At 50.6% G+C, this 27957-nt stretch overlaps 2 protein-coding genes across 2 annotated transcripts in view; one reads left to right on the top strand and one right to left on the bottom strand.

The window, feature by feature from the left end:
* The window catches only part of PRR13 (proline rich 13), a 328718-nt gene that overhangs the window by 162756 nt on the left and 138005 nt on the right, over positions 1-27957 (top strand). The gene's annotated exons all lie outside the window — the stretch shown is intronic.
* On the bottom strand, positions 5720-27664 carry SP7 (Sp7 transcription factor). The gene is made up of 2 exons (XM_032786667.1): positions 27575-27664; positions 5720-7594 (listed from the first exon to the last, which is right to left on the bottom strand). Exons 1-2 carry the CDS (start codon positions 27662-27664, stop codon positions 6317-6319), a joined length of 1368 nt encoding a protein of 455 aa, XP_032642558.1. The 3' UTR covers positions 5720-6316.

Raw genomic sequence — 27957 nt, forward strand, 5'->3', positions numbered from 1 at the left:
AACCTCTCCTAGCAGGCGGTGCTGTTACATGAGGGTTGAGTTTCCCCTAGCATTGCAATGTGGAGTCAGGACCCAGGGCAGCAGCGCTCCGTCAGGACAGGGGACGACTCAGCGAGGGCTCTCGAGTCCCATTCCTTGGGGATCCTTGGGATCGGTCCGGCCAGCGTCTCGCAAGCCAAGGAGTTAACGTCAGGGCTGTCTGGTGTGGCCGCAGTGTTGGCGGTAATCGCTGTCCCTGCCGACGGGAGCCCGTCTCCCTACAAAGCCCCATTGTGCTCTTCTGGGCTGCACAGAAGCCCTTTTGTTCCGTGGGGGCTGGGAGCTTCGCTGGTGATGATTTCCCTAACAACAACTCGGGGGCTTTGTGATGGTTACTGCAGTCCTGGGGAGGGTGAGGAGCAATTCTCTCCCTTTGCCTGCCCCACCACCACGCCCTCTTGGCCTCTTGCTGACCTCTGGAGCCGGCTCTACTCCACCTCAAGTTCACCAGCAGGCAGCGCTTGGCATGGGGGGAGACCCAGCAATGACACAGGAAGACCCTAGCACAGGGGAGGCGGAAGGGCCTCTGCCCTTGAGATGCTCCCTGCCTTATTTTCCAGGTCCGTCAGTTGTGCACTCCACTGGGCCTGAGGTGCCCGGCTCGTCCCATCAGGGTTTGACACCCATTTTATGTCAGCAGCCCATTGTGCCAGGTGCTGCATGGACACAGAGCGAGAGACAGTCCCTGCCCCTAAAAGCTCACAGTCTGAATAGACAAGGGGTGGGAGGGGAAACTGAGGCACGAAAAGGCAGTTTGGCACCCACAAGGTGGATGAGATAGTGTGAGACAGCTGGGGCTGGAGTGGAATACAGAGCACTCTAGCGTGTGGCAAGATCTATGGTATACAGAGCAGCCCCACAAGCTAGGGGGCACTATGGGCTAGTGGGTAGAGTAGTGGTTGGCCCTGGACAAGTGGGTCGTATTTCTGGCTCTGCTACTGACCTGCTGGGTGACCTTGGCCAAGTCACGTCCCCGCCTCACGACTCAAGTTTCCCTTCCCACTCCTTGTCTGTTCAGATTGTGAGTTCTTTAGGGTGGGGACTGTCTCACTCTGTGTCTGTGCAGCACCTGGCACAATGGGGCCCTGAGCTTGGCTGCGGGCTTCAGGGGTTACTAAAGTCAGAAGACGACTAGCTGAGGGCGTTGGGGACCCCAGAATCCCAATATCTATACACCCCTAGCAGCTCTGACCTAGCTCCAAAGGTCTTGCCTAGATTTGCTTTGAGCTCATGCAAATTTCAGCTCCCTGTGGATGTAGGAGCCCAGCCCCATTAGGCGCTGGTGTTACCCCAGCACTTACCCTTCCCCCCGACTCAGACCCAGATGCTGGGCAGCAGGGCATCTAACAATTTAAGTACTGTGTGGTGCCTAATCAGGCCCGCAGCTGGGCTCCACAGGAACTGGTAAGTATCTCCTATCATTTCACTTCTTCTTAGACACGGCCCTCTTAACCGTCACTGTTTTGGGTTTCGTCGGCTTCGCTTTGGCCACCTTGGGCTTCACCGCTTTGGCTTTAGCCGGGTTCTTGGCTGCCTGGTGCCAGACAGACACCCCAGCTTCCTGCACTACCAGGGAGCTGCTGGGCAAATTCAGAGCCGTTAATATCTCATGGGTGGGCAGGTCTCTCGCTGTCCTCGGCCTCCTCCCGCTTTCTCACCTCCCTTTTGCTCTCATTCCATCCATAGAGGTTTTTAAGGCCTGCCTTGACAAAGCCCTGGCTGGGATGATTTAGTTGGGGTTGGTCCTGCTTTGAGCAGGGGCTGAGACTAGATGACCTCCTGGGGTGTCTTCCAACCCTGATATTCTATGATTCTATCATGATTCTATCGTCTCCCTATTCCTTACTTTCCATCTTGCAGAGGGTGACTTTTCCTCTTGGTGATTCAGGGGTTGGGGGAGGAAAATATTTCATTTGTTTGGTTTGTTTATTTACCTGCCTTGTGCCCTGTGGGGCTGGGGGTGGGGTTCCTGCCTGGATGTCTTTCTGGAAGGTCCTTAGTCAGAGTCACGTTAATGGCTCAGTACAGGAGGAAGTGAGAGAAATTCTCTGGCTGGTGTTAGGAGGTCAGATGAGAGGACTTAATGAATCCTTCTGCCCTTAAAATCGATGAGTCAGTGAATGATCTCAGGTGTATCAAGCCGGGAAGGAACGCATCTCAAAGACATGTGCCATTGGCGACAGTGGTTGGAGACGTAATCTTGTTTCTCATGTGCAGCCTGTGCTACAGGGCTGTTAGGGAGCACACAGACTGTGCTGAAATATTGCTAGCCTGCAAAGGAGAGGACGGGTGGCCTGGGGGATCTATCTAGGTGCCTACGTGGACCTTGTTGCTGTACTATCTGAGCGTCTCATGCATTTCACAGCCCTTTGTGAGGGAGGAAAATATTAGCCCCATGTTAGAGATGGGGAAAATAGAGGCAGTATGGTCTACTGGCTAGTGCACTGCACTGAGCCTCAGGAAACCTGGGTTCTATTCTTACTTCCACCAATGGCCCGCTGGGTGAACTTGCAAGTCATGTCCATCCCCCTGCCTCGGTTTCCCCATCTGTAAAATGGCATCGGCACTAAGAACTTTGGGATTTGAGGTGCCAAGCACTGGATGAGAGCTAAGCACTATCATGAAGGGATGGCCCACGATCAGTGGCAGAGCTGGGAATGGAGGCCAGGTCCGCCAAGTCCTGCTTGGCTGCCCTGAAGTGAAGCTTCTCAGCAGGGCAGCACCTTTAGTCAAACTAAAAAAACCTCTTCACAAACATCCCTTATCTTGACTGTGAAAAATGTGCCAGTGACGCCGCTGTGTGTCTGAGAGGCAGAGGACACGTGACCTTTCAGGGCAGGGGAATAGGAGAGTGAGGTTTTCTTTGCTTTCTGTTGCATTTTGCAGCTCAGTGGAACTCGAAAGCGCGTCTCTCTCACGGACAGAAGTTGGTCCAGTAAAAGAGATTATCTCACCCACCTTCTCTCTCCTAGATTGCATTGAGATTTTCAATGTCTGGTGACCCATCCCACAGATGCGCCCCACCCCCTCCCAGCTTCGTGAGATACACCATCCTAGCGCACCCTCCCTAGCCTCAAAGATATGGATAAAGCACTGGAGTGGGAGTCAGGAGAAATAGGTTCAACTCCCACCTCTACTACAGACTCCTTGTGTACCCATGAGACTTGGGTGCTTACATGCGTTTGAGCCTCTGGGCCTCAGATCCCCACCCGTTAAATTGAAATGACAATACTGCCTTTCTTCCCCAACGCTTCTTTTTGTCTGCCTTGTCTCCAGGACCGACTCTGGCCCTCCCAATGTGTTTGTACAGCTCCCCACACAACGGGGCCCGCCTGATTATTGGCTAATGAATCCTAGAAGCTCATTTCAGACACGGTCTTCTCTAGCTCGCTCTTTCCCACCCGCCAGAGACGCTGGATCTTTTAACAAAGTCACGTTCGCGAGGGTCCAACGTAGCTCATCTTTTATTACTTAAATTAAAACCAACAAAACCAAAATCCAAACAATTCCATTCCAAATCAGACGGCGGTGAGGAGCGTTGCGGGAGGTGAGGGGTGAGGTTTAAAGACACTGTCTTGTTCCCTCTGATGCCAGTGGCGTCGACATCTGCTTATGTGATGGCTCCCACCTTGGGCACAGGCACCAGGGATAGAACTGGGGACCAAAAAGGATCAGCATCCCTAGCTGGGGCTATAACAAACTCTGTGGAGTGGGCACGGCTGCGCATCTGTGATATACCCTCCCCAGTCGGTTGCACTTAGAGCAAAGCTGATTTTTGCCCCATATATTTTTTGCTTGGGGGCAGGCATGGGGGAAGTGTGTTAAAAGTTGAAGGGGGTTGAAATCAGGGAAGCTACTGCAACTGACACCAGCTAAGTCTTTGGTCCACCATGTTACCCTACATGGAAATAATTAATAGATGCTCGGAGTGTTCAGCTGAATGCTTCTGTCAGCTACCTGCTGCCCTCCACTCCATCCCTGACTCTGTGTGTGCGTGTGCATGTGCACGCACAAGCACATAAGTGTGTGTGTAAGTGTGTGTCTGAGCAAGTGTGCATACGTGGACGTGGTGAGTGTCACTTGGCTGAAAAGGGGCACATCATTTTCATCCCTCGAACCCCAATGCCTGGTTCCCTCTGGCTCCCATGTTTCCTGGGGGGACAGGAAGAGAGATGCACGTCTCACACCACTCCCCAATTAACAGTCACACATATGGAGCCCTCCCCACTACCTGCGAGCCCCAATGACAAAGCAATCCCTGTTGAGAGTCCCTCAGGCTTTTGCCAGAGTACCCCCTTCAAATGAAGCGATGCCCGTTAATTAAACGCCTCCTCCATTAGCACACAGAGATGTCCCCGCCATTAACAGAGGCACCCTTCCTTTAGGGTGACCTGCAAGGGGGAAAAATGGGCTCCTGCCCCTTTATGATGGATGAGGCCAGAAAAGCTTTAAAAGAAAAAAAAGAAATGTTTTCTGCTTGTTTTTTACATTAAAAAAAAAATCATCATCATCATCATCATCATTATTACTATTATTGGTATGAGGTAGCACCCATAGGCCCAGGCAGAACTGCAGCCCCATTGTGCAGGGCGCTGCCTAGCTACAAAGCAAAAGCTAATCCCTGTCCTAACATCTTTACAGTCTGGAGTTGTCAGGTGATGCAGTGGGAGCAAACACCCTAGCTAGTTTTAAGACGGTGCTTAATACGTGTATGAAGAGGATTATCTGCCAGGGTTGCCTGTGAAAATAGGGGACGGGACCTGTTGACCTGGGAGGTCCGTTTCAGTCCTACCTCCCTAATTCAGGTCCTATCTAGCCTGGAAGACTCTATGGTGACTGGAGATCTAGTGAAACAGTGACATCACAAGAGATGAGCAATTAAACTGGTAGGGATTTTTTTAGACAGACTGTGAAAACTCTTGTCTTTGTCAGCACCTGTTTGACTCTGATACCTAACTAACATTCTGCAGAAAGGAATTCTTTGTTAATAAACTGCCCCTTTAAGTCATTCCTGCTCACAGTACACATCCCTGAGACCTCCCAAAGATCACCTAGGAAAAAAATAATACCATGGAAGATCAGACCTTATAACTGAAATTTACAAAAGAGCTCAATTCTTATTTAGGCACCTAAACATATGGGGCAGGTTGGGTGCTGAGGACTTTACTTATGTGCCTATCCCTGTATGGGTGCTGAGCTCCTTTGTTAATCTGGGCTGGATTGTGCATGCTGAAGAACTGGAAATCTGTCCCTGAGCTATTTTTAAAATTCCTGATATTAATAAGGTAAAAAACTAAGGAGAATTTTTTTAAAAAGGGTTTTTAAGAGGGGGAAGGGGGGGGAATGTTCCTGGTTGTTGTATTTTCCCTCCATCATAAAGAAGCAAAAACCAAAAAGAGCCCAAGGCTAAATGCAGGTCAACTTTATCACAGAGGCCCTATCAAGAGAGACGACCGATTAACAGGGGAGCCCCTCGTTAAAAGACAACCTCTCCTGTGTTTTAAACACAAAGGTCTCTTGAATCCCCCACCCACCCCGCTCCCTTAACTCATCATCATAACTTAAGACATAAATATAATTCTTACATTTCTAGATTAAATACACAGGGAGAAGGGGAAGGTGGAAGCTCCTCTTGGTATCTCTGCAGAGTGACTGGTGGCCCTCCTTTGTAAAATGGGTGGAGGACGACATGGGTTATTTGTATCCTCCCCTGCCCCCTCTGACCTGAGGGCAAAGGTTCTGATGCACCATTTAGGGTCAGATCCTGGTAGGGGCTGAGTTCCAGGGCCCCAATCCATCCATGCACCCGCTGAACACCAAACTCATGAGTAGTCCCATCGGCTTGGCAGGATCAGGTTCCCAGAGCCCAGGATCAAGCCCTCACTGGGTTGCCCCAACTGGGAGATGATCCCTCCCACACACACCTTGGTCAACCTTGAGTAACTCCTCAGGAAGACAGTGCCAGTGGCTTTGTGAGTGATCCCGGCCAGGTAGGACAAAAGGCTCAGTAGGCCTATTCACGGCAAAGAACACAACATGACCTGGGGACTAGGTTCAAATCCCAGCCCCTGCTCCATGTGACTTTGCATCACGGTCATTTAACTCTCCCATGCCTGGGTGGAGCAGAAAGCAAGGGTTCCAAGAGAATCCTGTCCAAGAACCCAGTAGGTGTCTGCATCTGAGCCGCCACTTCCCCTCAGGAAATAAATTATCTCAGCGAGAGGGGGAACTAAACTGGAGGAAGAAGAGGAGGCTGGAGGAGAAGCTCCACCCCAGCTTAGATCTCCAACAAGCTGCTTTGCTCAGGGCTGGTGGTGTCTTTGTCGTCGTTGGCGAGCCCGTCCTGCAAGGCCGCGCCTGGAGAGCCACCACCAGTGGCCGTCTCCTCCCTCTCCGCTTCGCCCTCGCCGGGCTTGGCCGCCCCCATCTCGGTGTGGGTCTTCTGATGCTTGCTGAGGTGATCGCTGCGGGTGAACCTCTTATTGCAGAGCAGGCAAGTGAACTTCTTCTCCCGGGTGTGGGTGCGGACGTGACGCTCCAGCTCGTCTGAGCGGGTGAAGCGCTTGCCACAGAAGAGCCAGTTGCAGACGAAGGGACGCTCTCCCGTGTGCCACCGCAGGTGGGCCTTGAGGTGAGAGGCCTTGCCATAGACCTTCCCGCAGCCCGGGATGTGACAGCTGTGGATGGGCTTCTTCCGCAGGCTGGCGGCTGAGGCCCCAAGCCGCTCCAGCTCCTGGCAGTTGGGACAATCGCACGTTGAGCGGCCAGTGGTGCTGCTGAAGGTGCTGCCACGCGGGGCCTTCAGTCCGATCCCACCTTCCATCAGGGAGTTGTTGGTCACGGGCTTGGGCTTGTACATCTCCTGGGACAGCATGTGTTGGCCGGAAGGGAGGAGGTGAGAGGAGGAGGTGATGCCCACAGCCGGGTATGGGGCAGGGTTCAAGGTGGTGAAGTCGGAGCTGTAGCTTGGCAGCTGAGGGCTCAGGGATGTCTGGGCTGGCACAGGCTGAAGGGAGCCCTGGAGGCCGTCCGACTGGGGCTGGGCACTCAGCCAGTTGGTATTGGAGTGCACGTCCCACCAGGAGGCTGAGGCATTGCTGGAGCTGCTGGAGATCCCAGGATGGATCCCGGCTTTGTACCATGAGCCGTAAGGGTGCGCCATATCCAAGGAGGTGTAGACGCTGGGAAGGCACTCGGCCGAGGGGTGGCCCTTGGACACTAGGAGGGATGAGGGGTCCTGAGAGCTGGAGGAAGCTGGAAAGGAGTGAGAGAAGGGGCTGTAGTCTTTGCCGTAGGTGGTGGAGGCTTGCGGGCTGGCCGAGGGGGACATCAGCCCGTTCCCACTGGGGAAGGCGGCCGTGTAGGAATCTCCCATGACCTCGGAGCTGCGGAGCTTGGGGCTGGACTGCTCGGCTCCCAGCTGGTACAGCTTCTTCCCCAAAGGGTTCCCCGCTTTCCCAGGCGTGGCCGAATCCCGGATTGGGCTGGAGCCTCCAAATTTATTGCAGGTGGCCGTTAGCATAGCCAGGGGGCTGGAGCCATAGCGAGCTTCTTCCTGCAGGGAAGGAGAAAGGAGGGCAAGGCATCAGCAAAGGGGGACAGGACCGGCTGATCACGCGCTTTGGAATGGACTCAGTGAGGCCTTCAACAGCTGGGTTTGTACAGGGCCAGGCTGATTCAGGGCCGTCCTAAGAGCAGGGGCCAGGACATGTGGCAATACAAATGCAGCACGATAGAGATAAACTCCCACTGGGAACAATGGAGACTCTCCCCTACCCCACTGAGAACAATAGAGAATCACTCTGCATCTCCAAGATCTGCATTCACCTGACTCACTGTGGTGCCACGTGGGAGTTGTAGTTCGGTGCCTCCTGCCCCCATTCTGTTATGAACTGCCCTCCACAGAGACACTACATCTCCCATGATGCATAATAGTAGCTCACAAAGACAACTGGGGTTTTCAACGGGAATTGAGCTAAGCACTCAATTCCCACTGAATTTCAACAGAAATTGGGCAGTTATAATATTGTCAACTCTCATGATTTTAATCACAAATCACAAGATATTTGCTTTTTATCCTAAAGCCCCAGCTCCTGGAGTCATGTGATTAGATAGGACTCTCAGATGCATCTAAATCCCTTACCCTCCTTTGAAAATCCCAACCTTAGAAAATATATAGTGTGACTCATAGATTCATACATTTTAAGGCCAACATGCATCATTAGATCACCTCCAACCTCCTGTATGTCACAGGCCAGAGAATTTCACCCAGCCACCTTCATATTGAGCACAATAACTTGCATTTGACTAAAACACAATCCAACAGAGGCAGAGAAAAAATGAAGAGGTAGAAACCAAGGAGTATGTGATGAAGACAGACACAAGGAGACTGCTCCAGGCAGCAGGAGCAAAACGGCATAAGGAGAATATGGGATAGGAGGCAAATGTTAACTGAGCAGAGGGGCTGAGAACTAGAGCCAGGCGGGTTTTCCCATGTCACGAGAGTTTCTGAGATTTCCAAATGTTTTCCCATTCTGAACCGGGATGAAAAGTTGAAATCTCAAACATTTTTTGGCAAAACAATAACCTGAAAAAATTTCAGATCAGGTCAAGTGAAACATTTCATTTTGGTAAGTTCGAAATATTGCAGGTTGATTTTGACCTTTTATTAATCTTCTACGTTTTTTAAAGTATAAATGCACCAAAATTTTGAAGTGAAAAGTTGTTTTGAATTGAAAAGCAAAACTTTTCTTTTCAAAAATGTCAATGCTTCTTTTTTCAATTTTTTTTTTCGATTTGGAAGATTTGTCATAATCAATCCTTTCCCGTGAGCAGATTTGGTTTTGACAAATCAGCATTTTCTGATGAAAAAACATTCCCAATCAACGCTAGTGAAAACAGAAGTGAGATATGGACAGGGCTCGAACTGGGCAGGTACGTGGAAATACAGCATACTCGTAGCTATCCAAATTGCCATCCTGCTCTCAAGAATCTCATGTTTTCAGTGCAGTTACCATATGTAACTGACACAGCGACATCTGCCTGAATCTGCAGAGAGCCTGAAACAATAGCTGGGTGAGGTGTGAACTCTCTGAATAATATCAGAGGGGTAGCCATGTTAGTCTGGATCTGTAAAAGCAGCAAAGAGTCCTGTGGCACCTTATAGACTAACAGATGTATTGGAACATGAGCTTTTGTGGGTGAATACCCACTTCGTCAGATGCACGTAATAATAGTTCTGAGAGGTGTGGGCCAAGCCTATCAGGGGGGTGGAACATGAAAAATTCCCATCAATTTTTCTCTTACTCTCATGTAGCCACTGGACGTGGGGTCAGATATTCAAGGGCTCACCAGAGGTGTCAATCTAAGAGGTGTGACTCCACAATCAGGACCAGATTTCCCATAGAGCTCAGCCCTCAATTTGCACCCGAGCGGCTGAGATCTTTGGTGCCTAAATGGGAGCTGAGATGTCTTGGAAATCTGGTCTAGAAAGTGTGGCAGGATGATTAGGGGTTAATTGGGAACTGGAGCCTAACTGAATGGGGTGGATCTGCTTGTCAGTTTCTTCAGATCTGGGTCTCACCGAGTAGCTTGACTAATTGGCATCACTGCACCTCGCATCCAGTCCCTGTTCTCGCTCTGGGTGGCGCGGTCCTGCTGATCTTAAAAAACTGCTTCTTGCAGAGAGTTGATCTGAGCGCTGCACAAGAGGCTGTGGTTCTGCCCCTGTCTGGAACGCAGCCCCTCTGCTGTTCCAGCCCTGGATTACTCTCCCTGTGCACAGTTCTGCTGATGCCCCTCGATCCCCATGGTCTGCTATGGGGCCTTCTGCACACATGCTTCTTAGTCCTGGCTTTCTTCTCCCCACTGCTCTTCCATACCTGGGGCCACTCTTGACACACAGCTCTGCTGGTACAAATCACTGCTTAGTCCAGTCCTGATCCTGAGATAGCTCAGAAGTTAGTAAACAAACCAGAGCTGTCGTTTCACTCCTGTGGCCTTACCCAGCCAATCTCCCAGCATGCGCATAGCCTCATGCCTCTGTTAAGCCCGATTTCAGCCATTAGCAAGTTCTACGAATTGACATTATCCTTGTAAATAAATAACATTCTAGCCAATGTATGTTGAGTTTCTATCGTGTCTTTGACTCCCAGATCACTTGACACACTTTACTGCTGCCTAACTTCTGTGTATATCTATGGCTGACTTTACCCCCCCATTAAAATACAGCCACCTCTGGGGTGGGATGTGCCAGCTGTTTACCTACAGACAGAAACACTCATGATGATTTGGGGCAGGAAATGAAAAATACTATGTCCATTTGAAACTGCAGGTGGAAATTAGGGCAGGAGCTAGCAAAGCAGCTATCACAACAGCTGTTGCTATGCACATGATAAATTAAATATGATTATTATTAATATTGACCTGAGGATCTGACCCAAAATTGGAATCTGGGCAGGACATTAGAGTAACATCTCAGACTTACAGAAAGCGATATGCTCTGATCATGCAAAGAGTTACTTTTAAGCCATCAGTAGGGTTATTCCCATGCCTGGAGTTGGAAAAGTTCTTAAATCTTGTCAGAATCAGTCTTCACAGCCACCTGCAGTCAGGATCACTCTTGGATGTCTCATGTGTAATCTGAATCAGAAGGGATGTGTGTTTGGTTTACATAGTACTCATGGAAGGGTCACTAACAATATAATATATGGAGATACATATCTCATGGGACTGGCAGGACCAAGTACTGATTTTGCCCCAGACCTCTAAGTGGCCCCATCAAGGATTGAACTCACAGCTCTTAGTTTAGGAGGCCAGTGCTCAAACCACTGAGCTATCCCTCCCCCTGGTGCTCATGAGTGGACCATGCACCATTTTGAAATGTTCACTACCGTGTGCAATTTCACACCCTGCAATATGTGTGACTTTTTTTGGAAAAGAGCTATTTTCACATTTATAAAACTATGTGTCTTATAGCTCGCCTTGGAAGCACTTTGGGAGAGGGACTTTTTGTCTGGTGTTTGTACAGCTCCGAGCACAAGGGGGTCCTGGTCCGTGGCTAGTATTCCCAGATGCTATAACAAATAATACATAACAACAGGTAGCAATGCGTTTTACATGGGGGATGGGGCTGTGAGAGAAGATGAGTTTTTTATGTTTGTTTTTTTTTACTAGAAAAATTAATGCACCTGACCAAAATTTGCCATGGAAATGGTCCCCTTTCTGGAGTTCAGAACGAAATGTGAAAAGACTTGAAATTCAAGAAGCATTGCATTTTTGTTCCAGATATTTCGCAAACCACTGCTTGTAGCACTGCGGCCAGAGGTGAAATCCAAATCTACTGCAACTGCAAGGAAAATTACCTTTCCCATGACATATAGTAACATACAATCCCACCTGCCACCCCTCATGGTCTGGGAGGATTTCATTGCCAGTTGTATGTCTGACTCCAATGTAGTGGCCTGCTCTGAAACTCTGGTGCTTTTTGGTTTCTGTGCCCTGTCTTTTTATGTTTCTACTAGAGTTGGCTGGAAAATGGAGGGTTTCGTGGAAAATTTCAACCTTGTGGGTGAAAAATAAAAATTCAAAAGTTTTCATCCAAAACCCAAACATTGTTATTAAGAAATGTTGCCGTGGTGCCTCATGGGAGTTGTCGTTTCGATGCCTTCTACCCTCTGGGCTGGGCTCCCTGACTGGACTACATCTCCCATGATACACCATGCTCACCCTCTTGCTGAGCTCCACGATGCATCATGGGTGCTGCATAGTTATGGTGTAACATGGGAGATGATGTCTTGCTGTTGATGGCACAAAGCACCCAAACTACAACTTCCATAAAGTGCCATTACATCGCTTCCAAATATAAATTTGGGGGGTTGGGTATTTTTTTCAATGAACAGTTGAAAATCTCTGCAGAAAGCAGACACTTTTAGTGAAAATATTTGTTTAATCAAAACCCCAATTTTCTATCTTAAAACAGTTTCAATAGGATATTTTTGACCAGCCCTAATTTCTACCTTTCTTGTCATTAACAGAACCTAATGAGAAAAAATTAAATAGTCTGAGGAGAGAATTCTGGCTGTTTGCTCAGCCATATTGTTCTCACCATTGCTGCAGCCTGTCATAGAGGAGCTACACACACAGTGTTCTCTCCAAGCGACTTTACTCTTTAACTTTTCCTGTTGCATTTCCCCCCCCCTTAATCTAAAGATACATCACTTTACCCTTAAAGCATCTGGTTGCTCCTGATGGATCTGTGCAACACCTTGCTGCAAGACTCAGCACTGCCATGCATGTCATAAAGCTGCACTGTCACAGATAGGCTGCAACCTGCATGAAATCTGGGGAATTTCCTTCACATTGTTCTTTGCATCAAGATAGCACCTAGAGATTTCAGTGGAGATCAAGGCCACATCATGCTACATGTACATAACTTGCACAATGGGGTCTTGAGCTCAGTCATGGGTGAGACAGAGAAAGGCAGGATTATTATGCCCATTTTACAGGCGGGGAACTGAGGCACACACCCATTGTGAGTGTTAGGTGTCTGAATACCTTTGATGATCTGGGTCAGAAAGTCTAAGTAACTTGCCCAAGGTCACACAAAGTCTGTGCCAGAGCCTGGTACTGAACCTAAGTCTTTTGAGTCGAGCCCTGCAACCCGACCTGGATGGGACCTGACTACAAGCGTGGGTGAACAACTGAATCTTCTGGGGCTCGGATCAGCTCTCCTCCTGCTGCCTGCGGAGTGAGCACGGTGGCAGCTGTGTGCCCCATTCCGCCTCGCTGTGCTGCATGTGCTGCAGAATGAACATGCCTGGAGTCCCAGCTTCTCTTGCTCTGTAACACACACAACCCAGCAAGGTGGGGCGGCCGGTGGGCATGTCAGGGTTGGGTTGGGTTGGGTGGGTTTGAATCCAGCCTGGGCTTAAAAATTAGGCCTGAGAGGCCTCTACTCTTGAGTTCCAGCTTAGTCACAAAACCACCCTTCTTCTAAGCCCATGTGGTGTGACCTAGCCCAGCCCAGGGCTGGAGGCTTGGGAACTCAGGCCCCGATTCAGGAAAGCATTTAAGCACATGCTTAACTAATCCAGCGTTCAAAAAACTCCTGAGTCTGGCCCTCAAAGATCATCATATTTAAACAAAAAGAAGTGTGATTAGTGTTCTTTTTATTGGCTCTCTGGGAGAGGGTTTGGTGGGACAGCCACCTTTTTTCAGCTTTGCTCTGCAGCCACAAGGGCTAGCCACCTCTGTGGCTATTAGCCAGATGGTCAGGGACGCCGCCCCATGCTCCAGGTGTCCCTAAGCCTCTGATTGCTGGAAGCTGGGACTGGACAACAGGGGGTGGATCACTCGATAATTGCCCTGTTCTGTTAATTCCCTCTGAAGCATCTGGTATCAGCCACTGTTGGAAGACAGGACACTGGGCTACATGGTCCATTGGTCTGACCCAATGGCCGTTCTTATGTTCTTATTGAGATTCTCGCGCTGCCCCATGACTCCGGGAGCTAGGGCTTGAACTTAAACATCAGGCACTGCCAGACTCATGATAAAATGTCCCGTCGTCTGCTTAAGTGGTTTCCTGAATTGGGGCCCAGTGCCAATCTGGGGGAGGGACAGAGACTCTGTTGGAATCGTTAAAACTCATTCAGTAAAACTCTCGTCCTTCCCAACATGCAGAAGGAAGACTATAAATCCAGCTTTGCTGCACTGAATCCCTGCCGTCAGCCCCTTGGCTTCCCCCCACCCCTTGCTTGTCTCATTAGTTTGCTTCTCCAAATGGCTGATTCTCTCCACGCTGAAGCTCACGGCTTCCGAGAGCCTCCTGTTTCCAATCTTGCCTCCCTCTCTCTCTCTCTCTCTCTCTTTTTTTTATGGCCTTTTAATTGAATTACGTTGTGGCATTTTAAATCCTTCTCTTTCCCTTCCTTAAATGACTTCCTCTTTATTTGCTCCCTTTATGTTTTTAATCTGCTGCTCCGGGAGCTTGGGGCTTTGCCAATTCCGACATGCAATGCATAAAAAAGCAGAGTGTATTTCCAGCTCATCACTCAGAGGCTTTGACCCGCATGCTAAGCATCTATCTAGATTGTCATCGGAATTTGGAGTGTAAAAACTGGTGTTTCCTTCTTCAACATCACAGCTATCCCCCCACCCCCACTGCTGATTTGTATTAGGGGTGAGGAAGAGCTGAAAGACTCTGGAGATGTTTGTAATAGTTTTGCCTAGTTTTGTACATGTGCCACTGCCCTCTGCTGGAGAGAATCACAACTGCTCAGCTATGTGTCCTAAACCCTCTACTGCAAACTGCTGATGGAGATTCTCCTTGAACGCAGGTAGTAGCCCGTTCGGAGCAGAAGAGTTCTGGCTCTACTGTTCCCAAGAATTTTTAGAGGGCCTTAGATTTGTCTGTTATTACAGGAAGATTGTCAGCTCAGGAATCATATTTTTAAGCACTTTATTTTTCACTATTTGTGGCTTTTAAAAAAATTACTATGATTATTTCCCTGAGCTATGATTATTTTTATTAGGATTCTGGTGTCACCCACAATCTGCTACTCACTTTCCAGACATAACAAGACACAGGCCTTGCATACTAAAAAAGCTGTACAAACTTAACGAAGAGCCAATTTAGTTAAGGCAATGCAAATGCCTAATGCAGACACCCACCCTCACGTAAATCAGTTTAGCTTTAATTTAGGTTGAGTCAACTGATGCAAGGGGAAAACCAAATTAAGTGTGTCTACACTAGCAGTTTGCACTGATGCAAATAGATGGCTTTAAAATCAAGACTGGATGTTTTTCTAAAATATATGCTCTAGCTGAGACAGGAATTATTTCAGGGAAGTCCTGTGGTCTGTGTTATACAGGAGGATCCACTAGATGATCACACTTGTCCTTCATCTAGGAATCCATGAAAAAAAAATCCATCAAAGTTTCGTCTGTCACTTTGTTTCTAATCCATTGCAGTTAGTCATTTTCAGCTGATCAGTCAACCAGTTTTGTAATGTCCCGGACTTGTCTACACATAGTATGTGTTGCACCAGATTCATTAAACTGATTCAGTTAAACCAGTGCAAAATCTTGCATGGATGATCTTATTTCAGATTAAGGGCATCTTCTTTTGGTTTCACTTAAACCTGTTCCTAACGGACTTAAACTAAACCACAGTGAGTCTGGTTTAAACTGAAATAAATGTGTCCAAAGGGGGCTTTGGCTCTGATTTCGTCTAATCGCTGTCAAATCACACCTTAAATTAAACTGGAGCGATGCAACACATAGACAAGCCCCTAGAGTGCTCTCAGGGCATGGAAACCAGCCAAGAGGAGCCTGCCCCCCCCCCCCGAGGATCCATCCCCAGGTGTGCTGGGACAGGACAGTGGTTGCTTAGAGACAGGGTGGATAAATCTCGTAGCAATGCCCCTCATTGTGGTCTCGGGGCTTTGATTCGAGGGGCAGACTGAGGCATGAGTTTCCAGCTTGCTTCCATTCCATGCCAACCCATTGCTGCAGTACCTGAGTGGCGACCCGCTGCCAGGACAACGGGGATTTGCCGTTGGCCGTTGTGACATAGATTCCAGGGGAATATTTTTGACTGGGCATTAAAGGAACTCGCCCCTTCCCAGCAGCACCTAACGTCAAGCCAAATCCGGCCTGAGAGTGTCTCTTTCAGCAGCCTGGGAGGGTCCTGCTGGCTTTGCAATGCAACCACAGCATGGCAGTGCCAGGTACTGTGGAGAAATACACAGGAGCTGGCCCGGGGTGTCTGGCTGTTGACACCACGTCGTGCTGCCCCTCGGGCGAGGCGAGAGGACAGGAAGCTGTCTGAGATCCCCCCTCCCCTCCCCACTTCTGGCTGGCAATAGGCATGGCCAGATGGAAACATCCAGACCAGAGCCTCAGCTATTCATTCACACAAAACACCCAGGGACTCAGATGCGGCCGGGCCGCTCAGTGGGACGTGCCAGACCCCAGGGTTGCTGCCGCCTCAGAGTCTGAGGAAACACGGTGGTGGGGGCAGGTAGAGGGAACAGAATATGCTGGGCCGTGGCTGAGATAGACCCGAGGCTTGTGTCAGACCAGGCCAAGGGTCCCAGCCCAACTACCCGCCCGCCTGCCGGTCGCTGTCAGGGACAACATGAAACCAGGAGACCAGCAAGGTATCGGCAGCCAGTTGATACCAGCAGCTGAGGGAGCTGCTAGCCGGGCTGAGGCCAGAGGAGACCAATCTCTAGGGCTACCAGGACAGAGAATCGTCAATGGGAGCTGCTGAGCATTTATGGAAAACTAGCTCCATGCACAAGCATGAGTCGGATGCGAACTGTGACCAAATCAGAATGATTATCATCGTTATTTATCTTTCAGTAGCACAGAGGCTTCAGCCCACATCAGAGTCCGATGGTGCCGGGCGCTGCGCAGACACACAGGGAGAGACAGGCCCTGTCCCAGCTGAGATCAGGGTCCCATGGTGCCAGGCACTGCACAGACACACAGGGAGAGACGGTCCCTGCCCCAGCTGAGATCGGGGCCCCATGGTGCCGGGCGCTGCACAGACACATGGGGAGAGACGGTCCCTGCCCCAGCTGAGATCAGGGCCCTGTTGTGCCAGGTGCTGCACAGACACACAGTGAGACAAATCCCTACCCCAGCTCACATTCTAAACAGACAAAGGCAGGAGGGGAAACTGAGGCACAGAGCGCAGAGGTGACTTGCCCAAGTTTAATGGCAGAACCAGGAATAGAATCTAGCTAGGCCAGTGCCCCTTGCCACTAGGCCACAGTGTCTCCTGGAAACCCACTAGCTTTTGCCCTTAGACACTTCCCTATCGGAGCAGCTGCTGTAGATGTACTGACCAACCTGCAGAGGTTTTAGACCCAGCATAGGCAATGGCAGTGTCCCCAGCATCCACAGGTGCTGGAAATAAGGGTGCAGCATCCCCCGGGTTGAAGTGGGTTTCCATTATACACAGAGTTTACAGCTTGGTTCAATGGCTTCCAGCCCCACCTCGCCAGGGGAGACAAGCCTGGGACTTCAGCATCGACAGGCCTGGCCCTGCCAATCATGGAACTCAGCTGTGCCAGTGGGTTTGGCAACACTGACCCTTATTCCTTAGGAGTTCAGCTGGGACCCTCCAAACTCATTCCATGCAGGGGCTCCCCAGGGCTGCCCAGAGGGGGGCAGGCAAATGGGGCAATTTGCCCCAGGCCTGGGCCCTGCAGGGGCCCCCACAAGAATATAGTGTTCTATAGTATTGCAACTTTTTTTTAATGGAAGGGGCCCCCAAAATTGCTTTGCCCCAGGCCCCCTGAATCCTCTGGGTGGCCCTGGGGCTCCTTTTCCAGTGATCTAGGGCAGCTTTGAACTGGTGACCTAGCCATCAAACACCCTAAACCCACCCCCTGTGCCTTCTACCCCAGCCTGTCATCTATCCTAATCTATAATTAAGGTCAGGCCTCTGCTCTTATAGGAACACTGCTAGACTATACAAAGCGCTCCTAGTGTGGACACAGTTTATACCAGCAAAGCTGCAATCTCACGGGTAGAACTTACTCCCCCTGGTCTGTAAGCCGAAGCAAGTTCTGTCACAGCAACTCCGTCTGCACTTGGGGTTTCTGCCAGCCCAGCTGTATCGTTCGGGTCACACGATTTCACACCTATGACTGACGCAGTTATGCCGGCAGAAGTTGGGCATGTAGATATGGCCTTTGAGATTCAGGCTCCAGCTCTCCACTGAGGGGTTTATACCACATCCAGCGCCATATCCCAGCAGTAACAGGTTATTAAGAGATAACGGCTAGAGCAGGAATTTCCCTTCATCTTCACCTGACTTCTCGTTACACCATTACTATCCCTAGCACCCTTTGAGCCGGGTCCGAGCTCTGTGTAAATATCGCTGGTTTATGGCCCTTCCATGCAGCTTGATGGCGTTTCTCTGCTTGTCGGTCTGCAATGCGATAGCTTCTGATCGCCGCAGCCTACCCATTCCACAAATTTCAGGGACTATTCCAGGCGTCCATGGGCAGAACCCTACTGGGTTGGGGGAAATTTGGAGAAAACAAAAGAGGCAAAGGGTGGCTCATGGCATCAGGTGGGCAAAGCCACCAGCATCCCCCGCCTCTAATTCTCTATAGATCAAGGAACTGGCTGATTTCAGAAATTAAACCCTTCCAGCTTGACAGCAACACCCCTCCTTTCAGCTCTGTCCATTTCCCAATTGAGCTTAAAATGCTGACATCCAGAGAAAGAAAGAAAGAACTGGGGGAGCAAACAGAGATCCTGGCATGGGAGGGAAGGGGGGTCACATACAGAGCCCCTCACCTCTGTAGGGTGACTACATAGCAACTACGAAAAAATGGACCGGGGATCGGAGGGTAACAGGCATCTATATAAGAAAAAGTCCCCAAAAATGGGACATCTGGTCACCCTAGGCCTGGGGGGGAGTTTCAGGGAGCTCCTGGATGACACACAAGGGACTTGTGGGGGAATAGAGAAGCCCCTGGGGCATGAATGAATTCAGCTAACAGCAGCAATGAACCATTTGACCCTCCCCCATTATCCTTATTTCACAGATAGGGAAACTGAGGCAGAGAGCAGGAAATGACCACGTTACACAGCCATTCAACAGCAATGTTAGGAACAGAACCCAAGTATCCTGGCTCATAACCTTGTGCTTGCCCCCTGCCCTACACATGCAGCCAGCAGGCATTGAATAGCTCCTCAACTTTGACTCAGACTTACTTGTTCCTTCCCCACCCCAGCACTTGCGAGTGTTAATCCAGGCGTTGCCCAGTGCTTTTACTTGCAGCCAGTTGGTCTGGCTGGAGTTGTCAGAACGAAAACTCGCCACCCATATCTAAGGAAAGCCCCGAATGGGTGCATTGCAAGGGGCTGTAGCCACAGGAGGAGTAACGGGAGAATATTACAAAGGGGAACCTTTAGGCTGAATATCAGGAAATTCCTTCTGATGATTGAATCTGTTCGGCTGGGGAATCTTTACTCAATGGAGCTAGTGGAAGCACCATCATTTGAGTCTAGAGATGGGTGAACTATCGACTTTTTCGTTCGCAGCAATTCCGAAAAATCAGGTAGGGGGGAGGGAATTGGGGATTGGTCCTGCATGAGCAGGGGGTTGGACTAGATGATCTCCTGAGGTCCCTTCCAACCCTGATAGTCTATGATTCTATGAATTAATTTCATTGACCCAAATTTTCAAACTTTTTAGCAAATCGCAAAGTTGCAAAAAATTTCATTTCACGTTGAACGAAACCTTGTCCCCAACCCCAAACGCGATGTTTCATTTTGGTTTTGAACTCCCCCCACCCTTTTTCAACTAAAAAAAATCATATTCAACCTAATATTGAACCAAAAAGTCTGAGGTTTCCTTTAGAAAGCATAGAAACAAAAGGTTCCGACTTTTTCTGAATTGTTTTTTGAGATGTTTTTTCTGACCAAAACCATTTGCAGAAATCGACATAAATTCACAAAATGTTTCAGTCGAACTGAATCTGTGGGGGATTTTTGCCCGGCTTGAATCGGGACATTTCAAGAGAAGGCACCAGACAGCAGAGAGCTTTTTAACCCAGCAGAGCAAAACGAATGAGATCCAGGGGTTACTAAACATAATCAGCTGAGAAATAAGGTGCAAATTTTTTTGACAGGAAAGGCAACTAAGTATTGGAACAACTTACCAAGGGATGGATTCTGCATCCAAACTGCATTCTAGCTTCGCTACAAGACATGAGCTTCCTGCAGGACTCACTAGGTGTCAGTTTCTCTGGGCTGTGTTAGGCAAGAGATTTAACTAGTTGATCAGAATTGTCCCTTCTAGCCAGCACCAGCCTTACGGGTGGGTGACCGCCCAGGGCACTGTGGTCAAGAGGCATGAAGCGTGGCAGGCCTGGGGTATGAAGCCATGGACGGGAGCTCAGGGCAATGGAGGTGTGAGAGGCAGCGAGGCCCAGGGGCAATGCGGGTGGTGGGGGGGCCTGGGGAGGCAGCAGGGGCCAGGGGGGATAGGTACGGGGGTTTGAGGGAAGCATCAGGGGCCAGGGGGATGGGTGGGGAGACCAGAGAGACAGCGGGGATGGGGGGTGGAATTGGGAGTATCCCAGGGAGACAGTGGGGGCCAGGGGAAATTGGGGGGAAACCTGAGAGGATCCCAAGGAGGCAGTGGAGCCCAGGGGTGCTGGGGGGATGGATGGGCAGGCAGCAGGGGCTGGGGCAATGGGTGAGAGATTGAGGGAGACAGAGGGGGCCAGGAGCGATGGGGGTGGGAGGGTGGAGAGCTCAGGGAGCCAGAAGTGATTGGGGGGCGAGGCAGTGGGGGCCAGAGGATCCAAAATACAAGTTCGCCCAGGGCATCATTTTCCCTAAGGCCGGCTCTGCTTGAAAACTAGGCTGGACAAAGGCCTTTGAAGGGAACTAGCCCGTCCTGATTACCCTAGCAAGATGAACTAAGGTTAAGCCATTACAAGCCCTTTGCAGGCTTGCATCTGCCCCGAGAGCTCTGGGTAAGTACCATTGGCCCCAAGCTTCTGAGGCTTCTCCAGGCTGATTTTTGTTGGTTCCGAATTTTCTCTTCTTATTTTTACGCAAGGAATTGGCAGAGCGCCCACCTGCCTTTTGAGGGATCCTCGCGTATTTCGGCTTATTTGTGAAACAGTTTCTATGGGCACCTACGAGGCGCCTTAGACTCAGAGACTTTAAGGCTGGAAGGGACTGTCCTGATCATCTAGTCTGACCTGCACGTCACAGGTCACAGAACCTCACCCACCCACTCCTGTAACAGACTCAGAACCTCCGGCTGAGTTACCGACGTTCTCAAATCATGATTTAAAGACTTCAAGATCCGACCTCTCAAGATCTAGCCCATTTTACACGTCTTTAGGGCCAAGAATAAGGATCCAGCCTGGCTCTCATGAAACTATAATAGGCCTGATTCTAGCATCACCAACTTGGAGGGTTCAAAAACCGTCAGTCAAGCTTTAGAAAAATGCCTGAGATTGGCTTAAAAAAATCATAAGCTTTTACAATTAAATAATAAATGTTGGTAAATTCTGGTAAAACGCTTTGATTACATCAGTAATAGGGATGTATTACTGAGAACGAGCGTCGGGCAGACTGAAGTCACCATGTCATCGCCAGCTGGCACTTTTTGGTGAGATAGCCTGCCTTGCAGATAAAGTCCTCGCACATCATGCCCCGAAGATTGGACGTGAGATCAGAAAGGGACTTTGCCAGCTCTGGACTGGCGGCTACCCTGTGATTAACCTCGTGCACCACATTAGTAATAACCCGTTAGATGCCCGGAATAAATCCATATAACGTGGGCATGCACACCCAGCGCTGCGGCCCTCGCTGTCTACCTGTAGTCTTGTTTTTCTGGGTTCTGAGCATTTTGGGTTACACTCCGGTCAGTCGCATCTCAAGCTTTTCCTCACAATTACGAGAGTGACTTATTTCTTTGTCTAAAACAATGAGACCAGATGTTCTGGCCTCACCCCGTGACTCCCAGTTCTGGGACTTCCCGAAAAACCACAGCTCGCGAGACTCATGGTAAAATCGCAACAGTGGGGTCCTCGTTTACACTAAGGGCTCTTTAAACAGCCATACTGGTGCAAAGGGGGCGCTGGTGTCAATAAGACTCGGCCTACCGGCGCTTTGCCATTGGCTTAAATCGGAGCCGGATGGGGCTCTATGTGCACAGTCGCATCAGCAAGAAATGTGCTAGGGCCTGATCATAATCCAATTTACACTCATTTCAAATGGCTGCAACTCCATCCATTTCAGTGGAATTCGTTCTGATTTACACCAGGGGAGGAGAACAAGGACTTTAGATTCTTCCTGTGCTGCCCCCCCACGCCACCACACCCCGGGCTGGGCGTGTGAGCGAGAACGAATGAACTGGTTTGGGGTTGTGGGGTGGGGGTTTTTTTTGTGGCATGACCCAGGGCAGGGGTTCTCAGACTTTTGTACTGGTGACCCCTTTCACAAAGCAAGCCTCTGAGGGTGACCCCCCCCTTATATATTAAAAACACCTTTTTATATATTTCATACCATTATAAATGCTGGAGGTGAAGCAGGGTTTGGGGTGGAGGCTGACAGCTCGCAACCCCCCATGTAATAAGCTCACGACCCCCTAAGGGGTCCCGACCCCAAGTTTGAGAACCCCTGACCTAGAGCTTATAAAGGGGTAGGTTGGAGGAGAAGGGAGAGTTTTAAAAATAATTAAATGGGGTGTGTGGGGGGGTCTGCTTTTGAAGAATGAAGTTGACTTTTAGGGAGAACATGTTTTAAAGAATGGAACTGGGGCATTTGGGGGAGCGTTCGTTAAATACGATTTTTGGGGCATTGTCTGAAAGCTGGGTTTTGGAGGGGCTTTTGAAGTCATGAATGGGGGAGGGGGGTTGTGTGCTTTAAAAGCTGCCAGTTGTGGGGGAGTCCATATGTTTCTCTTAAGAATTCAAACCGGGTCCTTTGTTGAGGGGGGTTTATGTGTTTTATTCCCAGAATGAAATTGGGGGGCTGGGGGGGATTAATTGGTTTGGAGGGAGATGGTTTGGGAATGAAATTGGGTTCTGATGGAAAGAAGGCTCTGGCAGGGGAGTGGGATTCCAGGGTTTTATTCCAGCTCTGGGAAGGAGTCGTGGTTAGAGCAGGGAACCTGAACTCTTGGGTTCTAGCCCTACCTCTGGGGTGCAGCATAGACAGTAACAGAAACGCTGACATCAGAAGACTGTGGCGGCACCAGTGCAGGGATCTGCTGCCCACGTCGATGAAGTACCCTCTCTCTGCCCGACTCGGCCATCTAAGCCATCACAGACAGATGGTTCCCCTTCCAGTGTTGGGAGAGAGAAACTATTCAGCCCAAATTTCTACCCCTGATCACAGCTCGTGTGCAAATCCTTAGCCGCTCCCTGGGCTTTTCTTGGAGTCACAGCTGGAATCGATCTCTACTGGCAGAGCTAAGGCCCAGGGCCACCCGGGGGGGGGGCTAGTGGGGCAATTTGCCCCGGGCCCCGCAGAGTCCCCCATGAGAATATAGTATTCTATAGTATTGCAACTTTTTTTTATGGAATGGGCCCCCGAAATTACTTTGCCCCAGGCCCCCTGAATCCTCTGGGCAGCCCTGCAAGGCCCTGGCCCTGATGAGAAGGTGTTGCACACGCCGATGTGGATACACTGCAACAGCACAAACATGTAAACTGCAGTAACGCCTATGCCCTTATGCAGTCATGATGGCAGACCCCAGAGACCTCCCAAGCCCACCCTCCTACAGCTTGAGCTAAAGCTGCAGCCAGCACAGCTAGGAGCTGTAACAGATCCATGTCCTCTGAGGCTCAGGCACAGCGGAGGCCAGGTAGGCAGACCCATGTGCTCCACATCTGGGGTTTGCGTCAGTGTGACGCCACCGCTGTCCTTCCACAGGTGCAATGCTCCCTAGTCCGGACAAGCTCTATGATGGAAACCTGATCTCTCAACTCTACGCCACTGGATTGCACCCACCAATGCCTTCCTGAGAATTAAATAAAGCCAGCCAGCCCGGCAAGAACAAGCCGCGTGAAATCCAGCGAGAGGGACACGCGAAACCTAGGGGGTGGACAAATGTGATCCAAGGACCCACTACTAGGAAACCACTATCCTGCTTGCTAGTAGTGCAGGGAGGAGGGCGGCAGGAGGGTGGGGACAGAGGGCAGCTTTGATGTCCTTCCCTTCATGGAAAAAAAGAAATCCTTAATGGGTTCTCCCTCTGGCCTCTTCTTCCACCGTTCACAGCCTCCAGTCCTTTGGGGAAGGCAGAAAATCTGGGGTCAGGACGCCTGTGTTCTGTTCCTGGCTCTGAGAATTAGGACAGGGGATGGGGAGCCAAAACGCTTGGATTCTCATTCATTACTGCCTTGCCCAGGGGCTATTCGGCACCCCTGAACCAACGGCTGCACCCGGGATGATGCAGCTAGAATGAATTAATCCCTCCAAGCCCTGGTTCCATTCTGGACTCTGCCGCTGACTCTGCCCGTCCTCCAGCAGGTCACTGTTGTGACAAGGGGACTGACCAACATGACCCAGCCTCCAGGAGAGGGGCCAACGCAGCTTTCGGGCCTCTGCATGAGGGACCCTGGGAAACCACCGAAGTAAAGAGATGCTAAGGGGAGCCCCAGTGCATGCTGGGAGCCCCGGTGGACTTTGTTCGGGAGGCTGGTCTTCATGCTGAGGCGCTTTGCTCCACAACCTGGTGCAGAGCTGCTGCAGTTGTGCCCAAAGGAGCTTGGCCCAAAGGGTCTTTAATACGAGGGATAAGGAATTTCTTTAATTGGGCCGACTTGCTCAAAATTACTCCCTGCACCCTAAAAGGTGAGCAGGTTTACCCCCACCTGGAATGTCAGCTAGTTCAAGCTGTGTTCCTAGAAGTGTCAGTTCCACCCTCCCCCCAGCGCACATACAGATCTGCTCCATCAGCATCCAACGTGCAGCTGGCCCAGGTGGGACCGGTCTCAAGCGGTGACGCCACGTCTCGGCCCCTGGCATGCATATGCTCCACTCCCTCCCAGTGCCATGCGGCACGCCTCAGCGAGGCTGGCTGCAATGCTGTGCGTGCCCGCGGTGCCTCTGCCTTTTACAGGGCTTGTTTAACTTTGCCGCCGGGCACTGCGGGAAGGTGCGAAAGGGTGATTAACTCTGTTCTAAAGGTGGGTAAATGGAGGCAGGAGGAGAGGACGGGATCTGCCCAAGGTCACCCAGCAGGTCAATGGCAGAACCTAGCCCCGTCCACTAAGCACTAGGCAATACTCCCTCCCTGAAGTCTCACTCCCCTGGCCTGATCACCCTCAAGGAATAGAAAGCAAGTATCCCAGTCTAACCATTCAATTCCCTCCCAGTGCTGGAACAGAACCCAGGGAACCTAGGCCCCTGCTCTAACCACTCAACTCCCTTCCCGAATAGAACCCAGGAGTCCTGGCTTCTACTGCCCAACGGGACACCTACTGCAGAGCTGCAATCCCAAGCCCACCTGTGCCAGGATCTGCGAGTGAGCCTTTCTGCCTGCCACCCCTTCCCCTGCCACCCCTGGCTCCCCATGCATGGATGGCAGCTTAGTCAGGCTAGGGGACCAGCACATGCCATGGCACGGGAAGGCGGCTCTTGTTTTTTTCCAGCTGTAACTTTCCTCAGCCCAGGGCTGTTTTGACGGGAGGGAGGGAGGGATGGAACTGACGCTGGGAGGGATGAGATGGGGAATTGACTGGGCCAAATTAGAGGCAGCCCCTTTGGTCGACCGTTTCCTCCCCCTCTTGCCCCGGTGAGTCCATCCTGATTGAATCCCTCTTCTCCATAGGAAATATATACCGATCGAATCAAACCTTTGCGAGACAGAGCAGGGACCGGCCAGGTTAACCAGCCCCAGGCTGACAGACGCGAGACTGACCACAGACAGCACAGACCAGTGTCAGCAAAACTTCAGACAGAAGACTCAGGAGCGTGGCAACCCTCTTTGAACCAGCTCCGGGCCCAGGCCAAGCTTAGAGATCAAAGGCCAGATTCCTTGGGGGTTAGGCACCTAAATATCTTTCAAAACTGTCCCCAAGTACCCTCGACTTGCAGCAAAGCCGAGACAGCTAAGGGCGAGCAGCACTGCAGGGATCAGGCACAGAGGGAAACTGGGCGGCTTATATCTCCTTGGAAACAGCAGCCATCTGGGCAAAGACATTTGTCTCTAGGTCACTAGCTGGGATGACCCCTGGCCACCTCCAGCTAGCCTCTTGGGAGAGACCATAGCTGGGTTTGCGATAGTCCCAGCAACGCACCATGGGCCCAATCCTGGGAAGCTGTGAGCACCCTCTCATACGGTGCTATGCCTCTGCATCGCCACATCCCCGGGGGGGAGTCAATCGGCATCGCTCTGCATAGAAACATCGACGCCGATGGAATGATGCCAGCTGGGGGTCTGGCCCCACTGACTCCAAGGGAGCAACGGATGATATACACCCATCGGGGAGGGTTTGCCCCATTGCCCTCAACAGATTGACTCCAGGAGCGGCGCCAGCGTTTTTGGCGCCCTAGGCGGGGGTCCTTCCACGTTCCTGGTCGTTGGCGGCAATTCTGCGGCGGGGGGGTCCTTCCGCGCTCCCGTGTTCAGGGCACTTCAGCGGCGGGTCCTGGAGCGAGTGAAGGACCCGCCGCAGAATTGACGACGACGACCCAGAGTGCGGAAGGAACCCCCGCCGCCGAATTGCCACCGAGGGCAGCAAAATGCTGCCCTCCCAAATCCTGGCACCCTAGGCGACTGCCTAGGTCACCTAAATGGAAGCACCAGCCCTGATCGACTCTGATTTAAACCAGCCCAGGTGCCTGCCCTTACTGTTGCCAGCTGAGGGCCCTCAGGCCCTTAAAGGACCGATTGCATCCTACTCTTAGCTAAGCCAGCTGCCTGCAGTGCCAAGCGCCCGATGCCAGTAGCTGGGTTCCAGGAAGCTGAAAGCACCATTGCTTTAACAAGATCCATTCCCCCCACTTTCGTCTTTTTTTCCCACACTGCCAAACGGAGAAGGGCAGGGGGGTTAGCGGGGCGCTGGGGAGTTTTAATGTGGAACATGTCCTTATTAACACACCTATCGCCAGCTTTGAATCTCTCACCACTGCTGAAATTTCAGCTTCAAACGACTTGTTGGGTTGTGGGTTTTTTGAAACGTTCAAGCTTCGGGCCGCTTTTATTTTCCATCTCCGACCATTATTTCCTTTTCTTTTCATTAAACCCCCCTCGTTATCTTCTTCCCCCTTCTTCAAAAAACGAAAAGCCGATTTTGAATCCTACCTGACCCCCCTCTTTCAAAAAGAAAAGATTGCCAGACACTTTTTCGCTGCATGATCACTTAGGATCATTAAAAAGGATTTTTCTTTTTTCTAAAAAAAAAAAAAATCTTAAAAACAACCCTTTAAATAGCAGCTCCGGCTGGTGAAATTTCTGTAGCCAATAACATCTGAAAATAGCCCTGAACTGGGAGTTTGTCCTCAACCGAAACCTAAATATTTGTGACTACAGCAGCTGGGCAGTTGGGTTTCTGAATCTTTCCCAGCCATTGCAATCGCTGCTTGTGAAGGGTGGAGAGGCCAGAAAAATTTTTCTCTTTAACTTGTTTCCCCAAGTTCCGCCTTTCATCTAAACCAGGAAAACACCCCTTCAGATTTAAAAACCATACCCTGTTAAATGGGGCACAGTCCTAGGCTGGTTTTGCAGAACTCTATACACATACACACACTCACACAAACTAAACACAGATGACACTGAAATCCAGGGCACCCACAATCAGCACCCAGGCGCTCCCACTCCAGAGTTTAGAGGAAACATCCTTGATCTCTATCGCTGCTCCTTCCTCTTGGCAGATTTCACCCCCTCTTAAGATTGGCTGCCCAGCACCCCCCGGTGCCCAGTTCTTATAGCTTCACAATGGATTTGATTTGAGGAAAAACCCCCCACCTCTCCCAAAATAAAAGGAAAATGCAAAGAAAGAAAGAAAGAAGGGGATGAAAAAGAGCTTCTTACTTTTTTCAGCTCCTTGGGGTTTAGCTTCCACCTGGCTTGAGAAAACCCAATTGCTGCTAAGTCAGGACTCTCTAAGGCCCCTGAATGCATGCAGTGGGGAGATTACCTCGAGCCCTGGAGATGCCATCTCCTGTGTGTCCCAGCCTGGGGCGAGTGCCGCAGATTTGGAAGAGAGACAGGGAGAGGGAACTAGTTGATCCGCAGTTAGAAGGGACTGGGGGGGAAGCTCCTTCCCTTTGCACTAGGATCCACCCTCTAATTACAGCCTAGGAGCCTTTGAGCACCCGCTAGTATCCAATAAAGGAGGCGGGGAGGGGGTGGAGTGGGGGGAAGAAGTCAACATTTTCGGATTGATCCTTGTTTCCTCAGAGGTTAGAAAAGAA

Source organism: Chelonoidis abingdonii, chromosome 26 (assembly GCF_003597395.2).
Source record: "Chelonoidis abingdonii isolate Lonesome George chromosome 26, CheloAbing_2.0, whole genome shotgun sequence".
Classification (NCBI taxonomy): Eukaryota; Metazoa; Chordata; order Testudines; family Testudinidae; genus Chelonoidis; species Chelonoidis abingdonii.

What these genes read in the sequence shown, in the direction of transcription:
- SP7 (XM_032786667.1), bottom strand. Translation starts at nt 27,664, where the DNA reads ATGCATTCAGGGGCCTTAGAGAGTCCTGACTTAGCAGCAATTGGGTTT. An exon ending in ACCCCAAGGAGCTGAAAAAA is followed by an intron (nt 7,595 to 27,574) that starts GTAAGAAGCTCT and finishes CCTTCCCTGCAG; the next exon opens with GAAGAAGCTCGCTATGGCTC.